Source organism: Misgurnus anguillicaudatus, chromosome 22, assembly GCF_027580225.2.
Source record: "Misgurnus anguillicaudatus chromosome 22, ASM2758022v2, whole genome shotgun sequence".
Classification (NCBI taxonomy): Eukaryota; Metazoa; Chordata; class Actinopteri; order Cypriniformes; family Cobitidae; genus Misgurnus; species Misgurnus anguillicaudatus.
In genome coordinates this window covers 4,385,445-4,407,678 of record NC_073358.2, presented here as the reverse complement: position 1 = coordinate 4,407,678, position 22,234 = coordinate 4,385,445, and the positions used below count along the sequence as shown (strand labels likewise).

General features: G+C 38.0%; 1 protein-coding gene across 1 annotated transcript in view; it reads right to left on the bottom strand.

The window, feature by feature from the left end:
- Positions 1–22,234, bottom strand: part of LOC129440906 (LHFPL tetraspan subfamily member 7 protein) — a 195,955-nt gene that overhangs the window by 142,695 nt on the left and 31,026 nt on the right. The window contains exon 2 of the mRNA XM_055200494.2: positions 2,760–2,898. Coding sequence (XP_055056469.1) covers positions 2,760–2,898 — 139 coding nt within the window. The remainder of the gene's footprint in view (positions 1–2,759; positions 2,899–22,234) is intronic.

Genomic DNA, 22,234 nt, shown 5'->3' with positions numbered 1-22,234 from the left:
AAATCCTCTTTTCATTGTCTGAAAAATATCAAGGGTTATATTTTTGATGTTTATCTGGCACATAAACAAACCATTTACGAAGCTTTTAGCATGAGCACTTGCTGTAGCTTCTGTGCAAATATAAATAAAATGCACAGATGTGCAGGATTGTGTTGTTTATGTTGCCTGTTAGAAGAAGGCCAGTACTGTATGTAAGGCATGCTGGGACCCTTGAACCGGTGACCTGTGTTAAGGACCTGTAATTGTCTTTTTACAGTGCCCACTAAATCTGTGAGTACCCTAACTGTGCCATTGCAACACTCTGGTGATGGCCGTTGCCTAGCAACCGCCTCCAAGAGCAAACACTTAGGCTGCGTCCAAAATCGCATACTGTGACAATAGGTACTGAATTAGATGAAGTGGACCGTTACTTTTCGCTTACTGTTTTTCGAATCCTATGAATTCGGACATACTACTGCCTTTTGCCTACTATATAGTATGGAAGTAGGCGACTGTGGGTTCACACCAGACGCGTTTGAGGCGTCATATTCTCATCTACCGTGCGCAGTTGGACGCTTGAACATTTTGAGTGAAATTCTAGTCATCGAGACTAGTCATGGTAGGGGCTTCTGCGACTCTGCTTGCTTCCTGTAATCACGTCACTAGAACAAGCTCCTGATTGGTTAACAAGGTGCGTTTTTCGCCAAAGTTCAATTTTTTTAACTCACGTGCTTCCTGCGGCAACACTCGATTCACGCGAACTAGATGCCCGAATGAGGTGGAAACGCGTCTAGACCTCCAGACGTCTGTACATTAACTTAACATTGAAATAATTCGCGCTTGATGCCTCTACCGTGGCTGGTGTGAACGCAGCATTAAGCTGCATTTAGACTAGCAGCGACTAGCTGTAGCAGAGCGCCGCGATCTCATTGATTTTCAATGGAAGCTTGGCGACTTCCACCGACACGAATGACAGTGACCGTTGGCGACTGGATGGGGCATGTCCAGTCGGGCGACAAAGTTGAGAAATGTTTAACTTTATGCAAATTGTGAGCGACTACCAATGAGAACAAAGCAGTGGAGTTTACGTCATCCTTCTCTCATTAGTTACTGGAGTGGACGTTACTCATTTGCTTATGACAACCCAATAGAAACGCCTCTTTTAAAAGAGACGAGCGACCCAAAGCGGCAAAGTTGCTTATAATGTGAATGTACCTTTATTCTTTATTAATTTAGTCATTGTGACTGGTGGGCTTCGCAACAAAGTGCTTTTCAGAATAGCTGGTCCAAACTGGTCTACATAAGATTCATTGGCTGATTGGTGAAGCTGAGGTCGAACTGATAGTCCATGTTCCAAAAACCAGCCTGACCATCTTAACCCTCCTGAAAAAAACAACTAAAACCTGCCTAAGTTGGTTGGCTGGTTTAAGCTGGTCTCCCAGCCTGGTTTTAACTGATAAAGTTGGTGTAGCAGGCTGGGTTTAAAGGGGCTTTTGTCACTCATTAGCCGGTCAAGCTGGATTTAGCTGGTCAGGCTGGGAGACCAGCCTGGCCAGGTTGGGAGGACCGTTTTAAACCAGCTACTTCCATCTCAAACCAGCTTAGCCAAAAAAAAAAAAAACTAAAACCAGGCTGGGAGACCAGCTTAGCCAAGTTGGAGGGACCATTTTAAACCAGCTACTTCCATCTCAAACCACCTAAGACCAGCAAACCAGCTTAGCCAAGCAGGTTTAAGAAGGTGGGTCAGCTGGTCTTCCAGCCGGACCAGCTAAAATCCCTCTAAAACCAGGCTGGCAGACCAGCTTGGCCAAATTGGGAGCACCATTTTAAACCAGTTACTTCCATCTCAAACCATCCAAGACCAGCTTAGCCAAGCTGGTTAAAGATGGTGGGTTAGCTGGTCTTCTAGCCGGACCAGCTAAAAACCCCTCTAAAACAAGGCTGGCAGAGCAGCTTAACCAGCTTGGCCATGTTGGGAGGACCATTTTAAATCAGCTACTTCCATCTCAAACCACCTAAGACCAATAAACCAGCTTAGCCAAACTGGTTTAAGATGATGGGTCAGCTGGTCTTCCAGCAGAACCAGGTTAAAACCCCTCTAAAAACAGCCTGCTACACCAGCTTACCCATCTAAAACCAGACTGGGAAACCAGCTAAAACCAGCCAACCAGCTTAGGCTCGTTTTAGCTGGTCTTTTCCGTAGAGAAGCTGGTCTGACCAGTTTTTTCACACTTTGAGAAGTAAACATACAGACTTTGATGTGATTTGTTGGTGCAACGAGTCTTTGCATTTCTAATCCGCTGACTAAATTCTGCCAGTGCTATATATTACGTCCTATCAAATCATATTATTTCTCCCCGGCTTAGTCAAAATCAGAACAAACCAGTTCAAACATGATGTTAGACTACAACAGGAAGCCAGCACAGCTAAAGTGCGAATCATATGATCACAGAGGGAGACGTAAGAGTCGGCGCAAGAGGGTTTTTGTTTCTCCGTGAAGATGCACGCTGTTACGTATACTCAAATCACATTATGTAATAGATGAAAGCTATGAAATTTGCTGGAAATGTTGGAACCAGCTATAACTGGGTGGTTCTTGGTCAGAATATGCTGTAATACAGACCAGACTTCATGTTTACACATACAATAGTCTCAGCCGAGTGACCACAGTCATTCTTTTCTTTCTTGACATTCAGCATCTCACTGGTCAGTAATGTTACCATCCTCAGGGTGGAAAGAGCACAGCTGATCAGTGGTCAGATAGTAAACCTGAAACTAACCTGAAGCCATCTGCATGTATCCAGCAAGCGTGCAGATTCTCCGCTCACAGGCTCCACCGGGCAGGAAGATGGTGATGATGGCCAGAAGCGAGCTGACGGCTAGCAGAGCACATCCACCCGAACACAACACAGCGCTTGTCTGCAACACACAAACAGTTAACTTTACTTTAATACTATCCAATACTAGTCAATATTAAAGATATCATGGTTATTTTTCACAAAATATTATTTTTATTGTGTAGGATGATTCAGTAAAACACAAAAAATGACTTTAGCTGGGTTTTCACAGACAGAGTCACATATAAATATTTATTAATTTATCAATGTTAGGGAAGAAAATAATAAAAAAGCTTCTGCATGTAGACTTTTAAGCTCATACATTTATATCAGGTAAAATATTAAACCATAAATTAGGGCTGTCATGATTATGACATTTGGCTGACGATTAATTGCCTAATAAATTGTGCAGATTATGACAATTAATTGTCTGTTTTATTGCTCTGACATTTAATTCTCATAAATTTTTGTTTGTTCATGAAATCATTTTCACACAATTTTGTGATTATTTAACTTAAAGGGATAGTTCACCTTAAAATGAAAATTCTGTCATCATTTACTCATCCTCATGTTGTTTTAAACCTGTATGAATTTCTTTTTTCTGATTAACATAATATTTTGAAATATGATGGTAAACAGTAACACACAGCAGATATTAAAGGAATAGTCTACTCATTTTCAATATTAAAATATGTTATTACCTTAACTAAGAATTGTTGATACATCCCTCTATCATCTGTGTGCGTGCACGTAAGCGCTGGAGCCCCACGTAGCCCCATTCATTTAATGCTACCATTTAGAGATAAAGTTAGAAGTGACCAAACACATCAACGTTTTTCCTATTTGAGACGAGTAGTTATACGAGCAAGTTTGGTGGTGCAAAATAAAACGTGGCGCTTTTCTAGGCGGATTTGGGGGAGGAACTATGTTTTATGGCGTGGTGGCACTTTTGGGAGTACTTCGACTCGCCTGAAAAGTCCGCTCCCCTTCTCACTCTCATAATGGGAGAGGGAGGGTGTTACTGCGCCGAGTCGAGGTGCTCCCAAAGGTGCTGTTGCGCCATAGAGTATGGTTCCTCTTTTAAATTTTAATTTTGTACCACCAAACTTGCTCGTATAACTACTCGTGTTAAATAGGAAGAACGTTGATGTGTTTGGTCGCTTCTGGCTTTGTCTCTGGATGGTGCCATTGAATGAATGGGGCTAGGCTAAATGCTATCGAGGCGTCGCGGTGCGCTCCGGCGCTTGCGTGCGCGCACACAGATGATGGAGGGATGTATCAACAATTCTTAGTTAAGGTAATAACATATTTTAATATTGAAAATGAGTAGACTATTCCTTTAAAGGACAAGTTCGGTATTTTACACTTAAAGCCCGGTTTTCAGATTGTTTGTGGTGAGATGGAACGGTTTTGACTGGGGTTTGGACATATGATGCTGTCCCAAGAATTTTCGGGTGTTTATTGCATCTTTTGCAGCGATTTTTGTGTGAACATATCAGTGAACACCCCTGACCACTCAGTGAGTTTCACGTCTTTGTAAATGAAAGTTTAATGCATTTTAGGAAGGATTGTTCCAGTGCACCTATACACCCATTGTAGAGGTTGGAGGTAAAACAACAAACACTCGAAAATTCTCGGGGGAGACGCATATGTCCAAATTTCAGTCAAAACCGTTCTATTTCATTATAAACAATTTGAAAACAGGGCTTTAAGTGTAAAATACCGAACTTGTCCTTTAATATCTGCTGTGTGTTGACTTCAGTTTTTGAACATCACAAGGCTTAAAACCCCAGATACTAGTCATAACACAAACATGTGCACGCACCCTCACACCTGTGAGTTGATTAAGTAGGTCTACAAGGTGTAAAATCAAACAATCAATTTTCCCTGAGCTCTTACTTAGCCGGATCAATTTAGTGAAACAGCAGCCTCTGATCCTTTAATCCGGCATCCTTGTCAAATCAAACACTTCATCAGTTTACAGACTTATTCCAGAGCTCAACTATACAACTACAAATATCAAAAATCTCACAGAAGCCAACTGAGATACTGTAGATTAGAAGGCCGGTACAGCTAGACGTTTAAATTTTAATCTGCCTTCGGCAGCTGCTTTTATCCAAACCGACTCTCTGTGCATCCAAGCATCAAACCCACAACTTTTGTGCTGCTGATGCAATGCTTTACCAATTAAGCTACAGGTTAGACTTTTGCATGTATCATTGGGTATTTGATTCGGATGAGTTTTATGGAGATGGCAGCAAGTATTGGCAAGTCTTTGTTATTATGGCACATGTTAAAGAGCTTGCCTCTACAATCCCTGAAACAAAGCATGCAGAGTGCTTATCAGAGACACATGCAATTGATCTCTGATGTAATCCATATTATCCTGTGAAAGATGGCAAACTAAGATCATTTATTATTCATAAGTGCATGCATATACATTCACAAGGACATGGGTTGGGTGGTATCTCGAACTTAGGACAAACTGCTCAGGTTTTACCATAATTTTACAGTTGAAAGTCATAACTATTCTCAATATGATGCAAGTAGAATATGCATCAATGCAAATAGACAAATACAGTATGTCTGACAACTGATATTCATAAACAGTGTTAATACTAACGGCGCATTCACACGGGGCGTAAGCGTTAACGCTTAACGGAAGGCTTGTCTGAAGCGTGGCCAACAACCAATCACAGTGGCCGCTACACATGCTCGGTTCTTCCATAAACGTAATTGGCTGGCTCTGTCTAGGTAATTTGCATAAGGCGATCTGATTGGCTGACGCACGCGTTGCCGCCTGAAAAGTTGAGAAATGTTTAACTTCTGCCGCGAGCAACGGCACTGACGCGGCGCCGACGGATCCACAATTCAGTTCGGCAACACATGACGTCACCCATTAAAAGTGAATGGGAAGCGTTAACGCTGACGCCCCGTGTGAATGCGCCGTAAAGCCCAAAAAAGTATCTTTATGAAAAGTATATATTGCTCTAATCTAAGTTTGATCTGCAACTCACTAAAAGCATCACGAAGCTAAAACACCCCAGATACTAGTCATAACACAAACATACATGTACTAATATATATATATTAGGGGTGTAAACCGTACAGTTAATTACGATTCGATAAAAAAAATATTTTATCCGCCAGTGATGTGATTTTTGCACTTCTTCACTTCTTCGATGCGATTACGATTCGATCCAATGAATTTATCAATATTTTTAGATTGCGTGCCTAGTTAAGCAGTTACATTTTTACAATCTCTGTCCCACTTGGAACATTTCCAACAACAACCTAACAAAAAAAACACCCGCCGGACGCCGAATGCCAGCTTTATTTCACCAGACTGCCAGCTTTCTTCAGCTGAGTGCTTTGTTTATCAGTTGTTGAACGATTCGCCGGTTGGTTGCTGTGATATTTGTCCCGCCCCTCCTCCACTGTGATTTGACGGCCATGTGAGAACTGACACTGACGAGCTGAGCTTTTTACCCAAAGTTGAATATTTTTCAACTCTTAGCGCTCAGCGATTAGCACGGAAAAACCGCCGAGCACCGGCTTTCAGCGTGAAAAAAATGCCAGCTGCTGGCTTTTTTGAAAAACACTGCGCTTCCACTTGAAACAATTGAAAACATAGCTTTGGTGTGCACGCTAGCTAACTCTTTTATAAAAGCTTAGTTTCTCATAAGCAATAGGACATTTTGCAATCTGACTGCAAGTGATGGATGGCTGGCTTTTATACAGAAATAAAATAAGATACCAACACATCTCCTGCATAACCTATTAACACATACAGTACGCTACACAAACGTACAAAAAAAGTGTCGTTCTCTAATCAGCAGTGGATATCAGACAAAAAAAATTATATGCTTGCAAATTACAGCCCATAATACAAGTGCCACAACTATAGCAAAGTCATTCCCTTGCTCCTTGTGGTCCTAATGGCAAAGACATTAATGGCAAAGAGCGGAAGGCTAATGAAAACATAAAGGCAGATTTATAGGTGACGTCTAAAACTGCAGTATTTCTAATGATGATGATAATGTATGAATGTAGTAATTACGACATGCTTGTGTTACTAACAACCTCACTGGAAAAAAAAAACAAATCTAATAACCCAAGAAGCAGAACATTGCAGTTACGGCCTGCTGAATGTTTTTCCACATACAGAACTCGTTCCCATTTATTGGTATTCATATATTCATAGAGGTGTCTAGTTTTCTCAGCACCATCTCTTGATCTTGCATTCCTTGAAGCTTTTAAATGAAAAGAGCTTGTGCCCCACTGTGCTGTCAAATATTACAGAGTTTCATCACAACTAATAAAGACATATGGTGAAACAGATCTGATCTCAAACTAAACGATACCCTTGAAACTCGTAAATAAGCAGTCGATGACAGAAATGATAATGATGCTCATATAAGTTAAACAAGCAGTTTGCATATTGCATACGTAATGTATATGTCACAAGGTGACAATCTTTTCAGGGGCGGAACCAAAGCTAGGGAAGTTTGGTTCCGCCCGGAAGGTTTCCCACCGGCCTGCATTTGAGGACGGACCTTCTCACTTCCTGGTTTCCAGGGCAACGAAATTAGGGCTTTACGAGCCACAGGTGAAAGACATTATGAAGCGGATGGTGATTGGAGGCTGTGGGGAATAAATAGCTCTGTTGTAACACAAAGAGGGGCGCTTGACACGAGAAGGAATGGACACGAGTAGCGATTGACACGGGGAAAGCTCCCTTGCCAAAGGCAGGAAGAAACACGCACCCTTTGAAGAGCCCGAAGGCTCTGTTGATCCGGGCTGCGCGAGGAGCGCGCGGAAAGAAGACGGAGCCATAGGAGGTGAAAGAAGGGCGAGCTGTGGATCTCGTAGAGGAGCACCCCGTGTACTTCTTGGGGAAGTCGAGTGTGTGCTGAAGAACGGAGCTGTGCTCATTGTTAGACGTGGTGACTGGCTATATTTCTCTCTCTTCCCTCCTCTCTTGTTGCAGTTACGGTGGACCGGCTGGATTTAAGGAATAACCCTACGGGTAGAAAAGGAACTCTGGTCCCAGTAAATGAATATGTTTTTTCTTGAGGTCAATGCTAATCGCTGGGCGTTGCTAAACAAGCATCACTATTACTGTTGCTCAAACTTAAGCGTGATTTATACTTCTGCGTCGAACGATGCGCATGTAACTATGCGTCAAGTCTACGTGGACTATCAGTATTTGATTGGTCTGCTGGAACCCCTCGCTCGCATTTCCTCATACTGTACGCATTTCCGTTTGAAATGGTAAAAAAAAACAACGATGGGCCAAATTGAGGAGCGATATTTAACAACTCAAGCTGCAAAAAAGTCTGCATTTATTTACCGGCATCACAAATGATTAGTTAACTCAAATGTTGTGTCAATTATATTTTTAAGTTGAATTAAATCAAGGCAACCAAGTAATTTACTTTTTTAAAGGAAAACACCACAGTTTTTGAATATTTTACTATGTTCTTACCCGACATAGGCAAATTAATACACACCTATCTTTTTTCAATGTGTGCACTTTTAGTCTTTGTACAGCGCCTCGTGAATGTGTTAGCATTTAGCCTAGCCCCATTCATTCCTTAGGATCCAAACAGGAATGAATTTAGAAGCCACCAAACACTTCCATGTTTTCCCTATTTACATAGTGATGCACCGATGTGAAAATTTTGGCCGGTACCGATAACCGATATGACCCTTGTCTGTTATGGCCGATACCGATATTTGCCGATGCCGATATCTCTGTATAGAAAACACATTTTAATGATAATCAAATAAAGAGCTTTTTTCCAAAACACTTTTTTTACTTTTGTAATTTATTTCCAGAAATTACTGATTGGGCACCTTTACCCATGTGCAAAATGTCATCAAATAGCTCATTGCTCTGTAAACTTATTCTTTGTAAGCTTCGGGATGCTTATTTTTTAAGTGGGTGATCAAATTGGTTGTGTTGAACAATTTGTCCCGAACTCCCCCTCGTATCACCCGGCCCTCACTCTTACAAGCAGGGGTGTCCAGACTTTTGTGTGGTGATCTACTTTTAAAATGATAAAGCCGACAAGATCTACATGCTAAAAACACTTTAAATGCGTGGACTATACTGCATATATCTTTACATTAGATTTAGGGCTGTCACCATTACTCAATTTTTTGTGAGGAGTTTAAAAAAATCCTGGAGTACATGTCGAGTACTGTTTAAAATAGCGGAGATACGGTTTAGTGAAACAAACTAGAAAGAAAATGACAATAGTATTAGAAGCAGCATATAAATCAGCACAACGCTGCCGCTCTCTCTCCCTCGTTCGCTCGCGCGCGGGCGGGCACAAACTCTGGGCGCGTGTATCACTGCCTGCAAGAATGCGATGCGATTGCATTCTGGTAAATTTTGGAAGTTTACACGACTGAGCTGCAGGCATAAGATTTATAAAAACACATTTGAGAAGAAAGGCACAGCTACTCAAAAAGACTTATGTGTGTCACAATTACTCTTGGAGGCATGGAGCAGCATAAGGATACACAGTTAACTTATGTGTGATCTACCGGCATTGCCTTTGCGATCGCGATCGACATATTGTACACCCCTGTCACACAGCATAGCGAGGATCTTCTTCAGACACTTTGAAGAACGACCAGGCTTCAGCACATGTGTAACTTATGCGCTCGTGCAAAAACAAACATACTCGCCCCCACACTCACGTCTCCTACACACACGTCAAATACACAGGAATGATTATCGGCCTGTTCACATCGGCCCTATTTTGACATCGGACCGATGCCGATGTGTAAAAAAATTACCATATCGGCGGCCGATATATCGTGCACCACTAATGGTGGCACAAAATAAAACTTTTGTTTTGGAGCCATAGGAATGAATGGGGCTAGGCTAAATGCTAACATATTCAAGAAACACTGTACAAAGATTAAAAGTGCAGGCATTGAAAAAAGATAAGTATGTATTAATTCATCTAAGTTGAGGTAAGAACATAGTAAAAAAATTGAAAAACGTGGTGTTTTCCTTTAAAGGAACAGTATGTAGGATTGTGGCCAAAACTGATATTGCAATCACAAAATTTGTGGCTAAAACTGGTACTGCAATCACACAACTGGTGGCCAATACACAAAATGACAACATAAACATCAGTTGAGGGCTGCAACTCCACTTTTTAAATGTCAATATCCTGGCCAGACCACTGTTGTCAGTGATATAAGTATTTGAAATGAACATGATTTTTTAATGTCTAGTGACATATCAGGGCCATTTTATGATTAATTGATATAAATTTCTTACATACTGTTCCTTTAAGTTGAACCAATTTTTTTTACAGTGTGCGGTGTGCTTTTGGTTTTCTGAACAATCTTAACCAATTCTCACTTCATTTTGTAAATCAAATGTAATTTTCACTATTCATTCCAATGTAATTTGTATAATATTCAGTATAAAACTAATTCATTATTTGTTCATGCATGGTCAGGTCTTGTGCAGCATACTCTAATGTGTACATCCTCAAGGACCTTACTGCCCAGAATTCAGTTGTACATAATTAGTTCGACATTTCAAGCCTGACTTTTCTAAAATTTCACGCCTGACTTTTCCAAAACTCTTGGGAGCAAAATTAAAGTTCCCACACATTATGGCGTTGTACAATAGTACAAATCTACATAATTTTGCTCATGTTTATAATGCATGAAAACACAAACCTGATAAATCTATATGAAATATTTTCCAAACGCAAGGGCATCTGTTCCAGCTGCTGTTCATTTACGTGAAAAATTACTCTCAACAGGACGCCTCCTTTAGACTGCAGCTTCCTAAATAGATACTAATTATTTGCCTTTGTACGCACTGCGAACAGACCGCGGAGGAAGTGCATTGTAACGAACAGAGGTCATGGTATAATGGAAAACAATTTTCCATAACTAGACGAAAAGGAAAACAAATAGTGAAAGTCATTATAGGAAATGAAACTTTAATCGTACAATCAAGAGTGCTGCAATACCTCAAAAAGCTAAAAACTGCATGTGCTAATTTAACTTTTTACAAATTGTGTTATTATGTAAGGAAGAAAAATGACCTGACAAGACTCAATATACATCCATAACTGATGTAGTTATGCACTTGAACGGCAGGCAGAACCAATGAACTAAAGAAAAAAGCTAAATAATAAATAAAAAACATACTGTATCACAACAGAGCACAACAAAGCATTCAAATACGACTGAAAACACCATGAAAACTATGCGTTTGCCTGCCTTTTTTAGCTAAGAGCTTTTGTTGCTATGATACTTCTGTTTTGTTAATCAGTCCTTGAGCAATGCGCCGGTTGGTTGTTGTGATATTTGTCCCGTTCCTCCACTGTGATTGGACAGCAGGGTGAAAAGTGACATTGACGAGCATGTTCTAGTTTAAAACCAAGCGTGCCGCACAAACCCTGAAAAGTGAAGCCAAAACTTCTCGATCGCCCCCCAGTGACTGGTCCCATTATAGGTCATAAACCCCGCCCCCCACATGTTATTGAATGGGACTTGAGACCAACTAAACAATTTAATGACCCTTCAATTATCTTTTTTCCGAAGCTGGTTTCTGTCATTTGCGGTAGTTTTTATCGCGCTGATGTAAATTCAAGTGTTTGTTTTTAAAATAATTTTTTTAGTTAGTTATTTAATGCTATAAAAACGGTGGTGTCACGTCATGATTGACAGCTGTGATATGCGCATTCTGCGAGAGCGAGGGCAGGGCCTTGATTCGCGGCTTTACTTCCTGCTCACTACTGCGCAGGACTGGTCCCAAAATCGCTACTGCGCAGACTGAAGACCCAAGATGTCAGCGCCGTATCGGGACACTGGCGGCTTCACATTTCACCAATGGAAGAGAGCGAAAGGGGGTTGTCCATCTTTTTTACAGTCTATGGTGAAAACTCCTTGGTGTACACGGCACGCCCCCTAATGGTGTGTCCAAACCGAATTTTTTTTTTTTGGGGGGGGGGGGCATTTGACGCACGTACAGTGATTCACGTGAATTGCGCAAATTGAAAAATCTGAACTTTTGACAGATATTCGCGCTGCGTTAACCAATCAGGAGCTTGATCTAATAGTGATGTGATTACGACGTAGTGAGTGGAGGCAGAAATACAAAACAACAATGGAGGACAAAATCATTGTCGCGGTATATATAATACATATTGAGACTAGCAGCTAGCTAAACCCGGCAAATTGAGTGTATTTGCATCTGAATTTCACATGCGAATGATACAAATTTTATGCACAAGTGAATCAATTCAACTCAAAATTAGGGATGCACCGATACCACTTTTTTGGAATACGAGTACGAGTACTTGCATTTCAGTACTTGCCGATACCGAGTACTTAATAAAAAAACATTATTTAAATTTACAGGTAACAGCTTTAGTCATATAATTTAACAAAAAAACAAGGGACTAGTTTGAAATTAAGAACATTTATTTAAAATGAAAAGCATGTTGTATGCAACATATTACACAATAAATAATTATTAAAAAAAATTTAAACAGTGACAGTGCAATCTAAGTATTTTTTTCAGTTTGTTGTAAACTCTGCCTCTTTGGACAGCACAAGAGGCATTAACCCATTACATGCCGCTCAAACATAGACATTTCTCAGACCGTGGTATCGATCCCTGGTATCGGGGGACTTTTAACGAGTACGAGTACTTTAGAAAATTTGGTACTCAAAATGTTTAAGCATCCAACTACACACGAATAGTGCGATTTATTCGCTTCAATCGGGTCTGGTGTGAATGCACAGTAAGAGAGTTTATATTACTTCCTCAGAGGTATATATTGGTGCCAAAGAGTGCATATTAGTACGCCAAAGGTACATATTGGTACCAAATATACATCTCGATTTCTTTGTTCCACAGAAGAATCAGTCATACAGGTTTTGAATAGTATTAAAGGAACACGCCCACATTTTGGGAATTTAGCTTATTCACCGTATCCCCCAGAGTTAGATAAGTCCATACATACCTCTCTCATCTCCGTGCGTGCTGTAACTCTGTCTGACGCAGCCCCCGCTAGCTTAGCTTAGCACAAAGACTGGAAATGCATGGCTCCAGCTAGTATACTGCTCCCAATAAGTGACAAAATAACGCGATCATTTTCCTATTTATGTGTTGTGATTTGTATAGTCAAACCGTGTACAAATAACAAGGTGATATGAGACACAGCGATCTTTTGGCAGTGTGCATGCTGAGAGCTGTATTCTCTGGGGACGGGGCACTGCCGCATGGGCGGAGTGATTTGCACAACTCTGACCGAATTCTCTGCTCCTCACCAGGGGCTTCTCGTGTGCTGCGAGCAGATCACTCCGCCCGTGCGGCGGTGCTTCGTCTTCGGAGAGTGTGGTTCTCAGTATGTGTACTGTTGGGGGATCGCTGTGTCTCATATCACCTTGTTGTTTGTGCACGGTTTGACTATACGAATCGCAGCGCATGAATGGGAGAATGGTCGCGTTGTTTTGTCGCTTATTGGGAGCAGTATACTAGCTGGAGCCATGCATTTCCAGTCTTTGTGCTAAGCTAAGCTAGCGGGGGCTGCGTCAGACAGAGTTACAGCACGCACGGAGATGAGAGAGGTATGTATGGACTTATCTAACTCTGGGGGATACGGTGAATAAGCTAAATTCCCAAAATGTGGGCGTGTTCCTTTAAGGTGAGTAAATAATAACAAAAGTTTTATATTTATATTTTATATAACTGTCTCTTTAAGATGAATAATAACTGGAATGGTTCCAGTTTGAAATCCATTTCAAAGACTCATCCAAATGCTTCTGACATCACCTTTACTTTGTCAGCGTATAAGAATAGGATCTGGTTTATCATTCTGTGAGGTTTTACGTTCAGAAAAAATTTGCACTACGAGTTTATAGACATACAGGCTGAAAATCAAGGTCGAAGCTGTCTTGTTACCATGGTGAAGTATTTTTTCATACAGTATATTTGAACAGTGTCTGTGTGTGTGAATCAGATCCAAAGCTGGCTTAGCTGTATTTAAGGGCCAATTAAAAGTGAGGTGTATTACACCTTAAACTCAGATCGACTTAACCAACTCCATACTCACTTCATATTATTTTATGTGTTACCCAAAAGCTAAACATTTAGAGATGAGCAAATCAAGTGCGAGGAGGAGTATTATATCAAGTGCAAAAAATTTTTTTTTGAAACAGAAGCATTTGCCATTTTCCAATAGAGGGTAATGATGTTTTAATGCAAACAATGTGTTTCTGTTAGCTTTAGCATGTTTAGGTGTTCGTGTATCTCAGCTGGTGGAATATTGTGTTAGCCGCACAAACGACGGTTTAATTTCCATGAAATACACGTATGGATTAAAATGGATTACACTTTAACTTGTTTTGGATAAAAGTGTCTGCAATATGCATTAATATAAAAAATGCATAAATATTTAGCCCCTCCCCTCTATTTAAATAATATATGCACGCACACACACACACAATTAAGAAAGATTAATAAATGTTGAATATTATATTGCACTTATGTTAAAGGTGCTCTAAGCGAATTCACGCATTTTAGACTATAAAACATTTTTTGTTACATACAGCAAACATCTCCTCACTATCTGCTTTCTGCCTGTCCGCTGATCAAACTGTAAAAAAACGTTATCTCTGTAGACAGCCTATAGGCTCCATAAACTTGAATAAAAACACAGTGGCCAAACCTACAAACACGAAACAAAACAAAGTGTTTCAGCCAATAAACTACAAGAAGGATTTGGGGGTGGTGGTTGGGCGCGTTCATGAAAGCACGGAAGGGAGGGGGAGGAGTTAGCTACGCTCCGTCTGTTTGAAAACAATTCAAACATCAACAAAAACTAACGGTTTGCAGATTCGCTTAGAACGCCTTTAACAAATTCAACCGTATTGTAAAGTATAACCAAAGAAACATTTTAGTTTTTTTATTGTAAACTTTTGATTGATATAAAAAAAATCATAATTTCAAGGCATTTGGGGGGTCTCAGCAAATTGCGATTACTTTGAGAAATCAATCAGCGTGTCATAAAATTAATATACTCCAAGTGAAATTAATTTGGAGTTCTACTCTGTAAAGCTTACACATTACAGCTCTTTTATCTCAAAACATGAAATTTGATTCCTCATAATACGACCCCTTTAGCACATGACAAATGATCCCATATTAGCTTTAAAAGAAAACTAATGCAACTAATGAAAGTGCATGTTAAGTGTTTCACAAAAAGACATTACATCAGCAAAGTACTGCATGCAATATTAAAGTGTCCTGACCGGCATGGGTTAGTCTGTGCTGTTTCATGATGCATAAGGAGTAGCATGCCCTCTACTTTATTTTCCTTGCTCGTCTCCTGTATATATGAGTTATAGCAACACCAATCAGTGTAAGAGTCTGTCGCTGACTCGCTGACATGTCAAAGCTCCCGCTTCCCATATAGAGACTCATCAAAAGAAACCATTAGTGCCATAACACCTTCATAAACATCAATCATAAGAGGCTGTGGCATGGATCTACTGCATCCATCCTTAATCTTTCTTCTTCTGTAGACTTGATGCCTCTGCTCCCCAATCCCTCCCTCCTCCTATATACATTATCATTTTACTATAGTAAATACATTTATTTTGGGGGGTTACTTTGTATTAGAACAGTATTAGGTTTAAAACGTTAGCTTTGGTTGATATAAATGTATTCACGTTATAAAATGAATTTTGTTTTATGTAGTTCTGTGTCAATGGTTCTGGAGAAACGTTGTCTTATTTTACTATGTACTGCACAGCTATAGGGTTGAAATGACAAAAAAAATGTATTGACTTGACTTGAAATGTATTATAAAACGTCCCGTTCTGGTCCGTCATTCTGATTGGTTGAAACGCATTCTAAGCCATTATAAAATATCCCAGTAACCCCACAGTTCAGACTGCAATACATAATTATCACTGTGCCACTGTTGCTACGTACTGATTTATAAAAATAAACACCACAGTCTTTAATCATATTTTATTGTGTCTTTGCTGCATCTGTGTTGATTGGGAACTGCTTTGTTTGGCGGAAGAGTCATATTTGTACTAATATAATTACAACTTTTTTGCTGTGTTTTATTTTATAAAATCCTGCTATGCCTATGAAGTAACTGTTTTATAAAGGCAATAAGCCCCGCGAAGTAGTGGTGTTACAGTGCATTTTATAATAGCTAAGGGGGTTTTAGGCACGACGCGAAGCGGACGCCCATTAGTTGTTATAAAATGCACTGGTAACACTGCTTCTTGGGGCTTATTGCTTTATTACTGTACTTTTGTTTAATGCATTTTTCTGTCACTAACAGTTTGAGAGCAGCCCCCCGCTCTACAAAAAAATACTTCTTACTTCATTTTTTCCAAGTTAACTAAACTGTAAACTGCCCCGAGAAAAGAAATTTACGTTGGAAATGATAACTTGCCTCATCGTTTACTTTGGGATTTTTACCTTTTGCATATCGTTGTACAAAACAATTAAATAATAATTCATTCAAATTTACAATTTTTTTTTAAGGTAAATGGTTGCAATCCATTTATCTAAGCTACATTTAAATAAAAAAATTAATTTTTCAGTGTACTTAATACACACTTAGTACACAAAAAGAAATGTAAAATTGTGAATCGGATAATTGGTGCTCTTTAAAGGGGACATTCCAGAAGACGTTTTTAAGATATTAAATAAATCTTTGATGTCCCTTGAGTACATATGTGAAGTTTTAGCTCAAAATACCATATAGGTAGTTTATTGTGGCATGTTAAAATAGGCACTTTATGGGGCTGAGCAAAAATGCACCGTTTTGTGTGTATCCCTTTAAATCCTAACGAGCTGCTCAGGTGGGCGGAGTCTCAAGCGCTCCCGCTGTAGAGCTGACAAAGCATCGAGGGAGATTCTCTCACGAAAGAAGTTAGTGAGCGATGTTAAGCATTATATATTTGAACAAATTTAAAAAGTCAATTATCTGTTTTATGCATACTAAATACATGTTTATCAGCAGATGGGGAACATTGTGGAATAAAAATAAAGACTTTTAGGTATCATGCTGCACTTGTTTTAAACAGGCACAATGATTTTCAGCATGTTACAATACACGTCCACAAACACTCAGAAGTTTACTTTTTGACCAAACCACACGAGCACATTTAAATGATCTGTAATAAAACAACACGTTTAATGCTTAAACTTCAGAGAAACAGATCAAATGACATGTTTAAGTTTATTGTGCACAATATTGAACACATTCGCGTTTCTGTCAGTCTCTCATCTATTTTGTAACTCCTCATTCATTTGAAACTTCAGAGAAACATTAAACAACATATTTACTTATTGTGTATGATAGTGAATACGCGTTGTTCACTCACTCTGTCTCGTGCAGTGCATTAATCATCGTGTTCATTTATATAAACTTCAGAGAAACATATTAAACAACATAACTTACTTGAAAGCGAACCGTCGCGTTGCTCTCTCTCTCGTTCGTTCGCTCACTCGCTCTCTCTCTTGCACTAAGGTAACGTTAATCCTTTAGAACGTTAATTCAATCTTTAGAAAGATTATTAAAACTACAAGTTATAAGATTGTAGGCTCCTGTTTGTGTTTGATGGAATACAAACGCGTCGTGCTGTCAGTCATACTTTCTCTCGGTCACTCTCACTCGAGATAGCATCATGATTGGATAGCGCAGTTGCAGGGGCGGTATCATTATAATGAGATCCCTTAGCTACGTCATGCGGGGAGCGAAATCCGCATGACCTATTTATTCACATGCTTGCAGAGAGAGCCTTACCAAAACAAAGTTACAGGGTTGCTATTTTTCATGTTTTCTGGGTTGGTAGAAGCACTGGGGACCTGATTATAGCACTTGAACACGGAAAAAGTCTGATTTTCATGGAATGTCCCCTTTAAATCAAACGCATTAAGTTTTACTCAAGCAAATTAATGATGTTAAATGTTTATAATGCTTCTTTAACTACACTGTAAGCCCATACAGGTTGATTGAACCTAAAAAATTTATGGAAACTCGTTGCCCTAAAAAAGTTGATTTTGCCTGGTTGAAATAACAATTAATTTTAAGTTTAATGTACTTAATGTTTTAATTTCTTTCAATGCACTCTTAACCCAGATTAGATGACATTACTAGAAATGTGTGAGGAAACCTGTTGCATATAACTTTAGTTTTTATCACTTTATATTACTTTTGATGTTATAAATGGTATTATACCAAAAATTAATGACTGACTTTAAGTCAATCATTGAATAAACGTGATTCTCCACACAAACACACAAAAAGTGTGTTTTGACATACATTGTAAGTACAGTGGAGAGAAATACAATAAAATGTTTTGAACAGGGTTCATGTACGGAAACACTGATCACCTGAACGGTGACTTCACAAAATTATCATTTACAACACAACAACATCAATAATATAAGAGCTTGAACCTATATTACATTTTATTAACAAATATTTGAATAGAGACAGTTCTTATCAGTTTTTAATTTGTGAAAAAGCAAAAAATAAACTAAATAGTCAGGCGCAAAGGATTATGGGTATTCCTCATAACATGAACTAATAATTTTAAGTTCATTTTACTTGAATGTTTTAGTTTAATAGATTTTGTAAGGTTAACAGTTAAATCAACTAAAATTTTTAAGCTTTGGCTTCAAAACAGAAAATATTAATGATTTTGCTTTGATTGTTTGAGTAAAGACAATTTCTGGGTTAACAGTGTACACTACATACAATTCAATTCACTCAAACATAATAGCATAAATATAACTTGTTTTTACAATGAAAAAATATCGAGCCATGCAAAATCATGCACCATTTACTAAATGAATGATTAAGAGATGCCGGGAAGATTGCAGACCCTGTCTGGCTGAAACATATTATTAGGAAATGTAGCAGTTAACACTATGACAAAATGATGACACATTACATAATTGGAAAATTACCCAAAACCAAAAGGAGAATTTATTCAAATTAGCCTGATTTGAAACAACTCCAAATGTTTGTAATCTATCTCTGATAATTACCAGATAATTATACCAACAAAGTCCAAATGTTTTGCAATTAAAAGGGAGGGAGGGGAGTCATGAAGAACTGTGATCTATAATTAATGATCTATAATTTTCTCCTCCAGCCGATACTGGGACTAAATCATTGTTTTTCTTCACAGGTCTTTGATGCCTGTATCAGATCGGAATGCAAATCAGGGAATTGGATTTCCTTGTGCTTGTGTCGGGCAGCACAGTGCCCTGAAGTTTCCCATAACGTTCCCGATTAGGAAAACTCTTCTCTTTCAATAAAAGTCAAAAGGTAATCCTACACTGACCATTTGCTGGGAAAAAATCCCAATGTTTTGTCATGCTAAGAGGATGCGCTGGAAAACTCCCCTTAATGCGAGTGAATTGAAACGTGACACGATTGATGTCAAAACAACACGGGCATCCACAAAGGCAAGCTCTCATTTTTCATACTTATACTGCTAATGTAGGGTAAACTCGGGTTTCACTTTCACATAAACATTACTTATTTATTTACCAATTACTCATTCAGATTGATGATCTCTTTTACAAGACAGAACTAGTGGCCAAGGTGGCGGTCATGCAAACTCACAGATAAAAACATAACATTAAGGTCTTTTACAGAAAACAATTTGTAACACTTTACAAGAAGGTTGTATTTGCATTCAATGTTCATGTTTATTTATTGTGCATTAACTTATGTTAACATTTACAACTTTTAATTTAAAAAGGACCTATTGTTCGAATTATAATTTTACATTTCCTTTGGTGTGTAAGTGTTCGTACATGTAAATCATATGTAAAAGATACAAACCCCAAAGTAAATGATTACGCGAGTTATCGTTTCCAAAGTAAATCTGTTTTCTTGGACTACAACAAACACACAGATTGTAGGCAACAGTTTACTTCCTTGGATTGGTGATAGACAAGATCGACATTATCATAATTCCTCCTGTTTTGAACCTGTAAATTAACTATCATTGCATTGTGAGCGAATCTTTCAAACATGGTAACGAGCGTCACATTTCCAGCTTTCACATTTCTTCATACCAAGTAGTTTTATCTGCTAAATATAAGTATTTGAAAGATTTTCTGGCAAAACTAACAACCTATTGCATTGTCATTTTTGATGTACATTCCTAAAAATAAAGGTGCATTTACACTATCCACACCAAACCATGCCCAGGCACATTTCACCCCCAAAACCTGGTTTGTTTGACTAGTTTGATCGTTCTGTACCATGCCCAGGCATGGTTTGGTTAATCGCACCCCAGCAGGGTTTCAGAGATGGGCATGGGTGCGGAACGTGCATTGTGATCGCAAATCGTTCAAAAGGAGAGACGTGCATTAACTAATCTTAACAGATAAATTGTTTATTTTGACTCTTTTCTTACCATTGACAAGTTATCTCGTCAATTAAGAGAAAAACGTTCCCTGCAAATGATGAGTTTTTACGCCAATCTATATTTCCGATATTATCCACCAGGTGGCTATCTTACCCAACTTAAAAAACACCAAAGAAAAAAAATCTGTGTATGTTTTGATCATCCTCTAAATCTGATTTGAAACTAAATTCCTTTACAAAAATGCATTTATCTCAGCTTTTTGTTTAAAAAAATTTGTATTTTTGAAGAAACCTACACATTTTTACAAGGTTTTAAAAAGAGAACTAATTAAGATAAAACAGGGGTTTTTTTTTGTTAAAAAGCAGAGGGTCTGTTCTTCCATTTGATATATTGTTTGTTTACATATTTAAAGAGGAAATTTCTGGAAGGCATTAAACTTTTGTGAAAATCATAAAAAGTCTGGACCTGGCTGGCAACCTTTTTGAAAAAATACAAATTTATTAGTAAATGCTAAAATGAACATGAACTAAGAATAATAAATGCTGTAGAAGTATTGTTCATTGATAGTTCATGTTAGCTAATGCATTAATTACAGTAATTGTAAATAAATACAACCTTATTGTAAAGTGTTAACGGAGTTTTGTCTTACTTGTTTATTGGTTTATGATCCAAGTCCAAATCCAATTTTTCTCATTCTCCGCAACAATTTTCACTCATTGTTTAAGCCCTCAAGGAACTAACATTTTCAAAAAAAAATTGTTGGAAGGGACATAATTGAGGTAAGCAGTTCTTATTTTTTCTCTCCAGATAAAAGTTGAAATTTTGTTTGTCATAGTAACTAGACAACTTTTTAGTTCTCATTACCGAAACACAAGTTTGTAAATGCATATATTTAATGTAATATCATGTTGCGGTAATGATAATTTTTTATGGGTGATTCTCACGAAACCATTGAAACACCACTGCACTAATGATTTTAGCTTTAAAATGTGTAATATAGTAACATTAAAAAGCATTAGAATTAACACAATACTGTGTTCTACCTTACACAATGTGTGATTTCAACATAAGAATTTATAATTGTAAATTTTATTTCATTTTCTGCTGAAATTCTCATTACCGCAATGTGTCCGGCTGTGTTTGAACATGCGTTATGTTGTAATTTAATCAAATTAACACAAAAATATTAAGAAAAAAAATAAATGGATGTTTTGCTAGACTACTTTAGATGACAGAAAAAATATTTACTGAATATTCATGTATAATAATAATGAAGAAAAATTAGGAAAATGATGTGTCCATGCCTGATGTTCTCATCCTCCGCAACACTTTTTGAGAACAGTTTAAGCACACATACAGAATTTTAATAAAGTTTGATTTTGAGTGACCAAGCACATGGACCAGTTACTTCAAGATGGCTACCAGGTAAGATCATTTTTTTACAGTTAATTTGAAATATTGTCTTGTCAGAATGCTTACACGACATTTTGATTATCATTACCGCAACAGATGCTTATAAAATGTTAATTTAATTAATAGAAGCATAATACTTTGATTTTAAATGCATGTGCAGAATCTCCAAATTATGTTCTTTCAGGTTTGTCATGTCATTTTGAAAATATGTCAGTGTTGATGTTTTTTGACTGTTGCGGTAATGAGATTTTTTAGGACAAATTTTTTAAATTATGTTACAAACAGTGTTAAATGATAAGTAAAAGTTTTTAAATTAATGTTCCCATTTACTCCAGACTTTGTTTTTCAATGTCTGGTGGGAAAAAAAGTAAATTTAAGCAATTTTTACATTTTCATGCTTGACATTTTTAAAACCAAGTTTTCGTGAGAATCACCCTTATAATGATAATCTAAAAAAAATTTAACTAATTCTATAGGAAATATTTTTTAAATCCTCTAAAAATATTGGTTATATTATCTTATATGTGCAAAAAAAATTGGCTTCAATGGCTTTTTAAAAAAATCTGATGCTGGACACCTTTTAAGTCTGG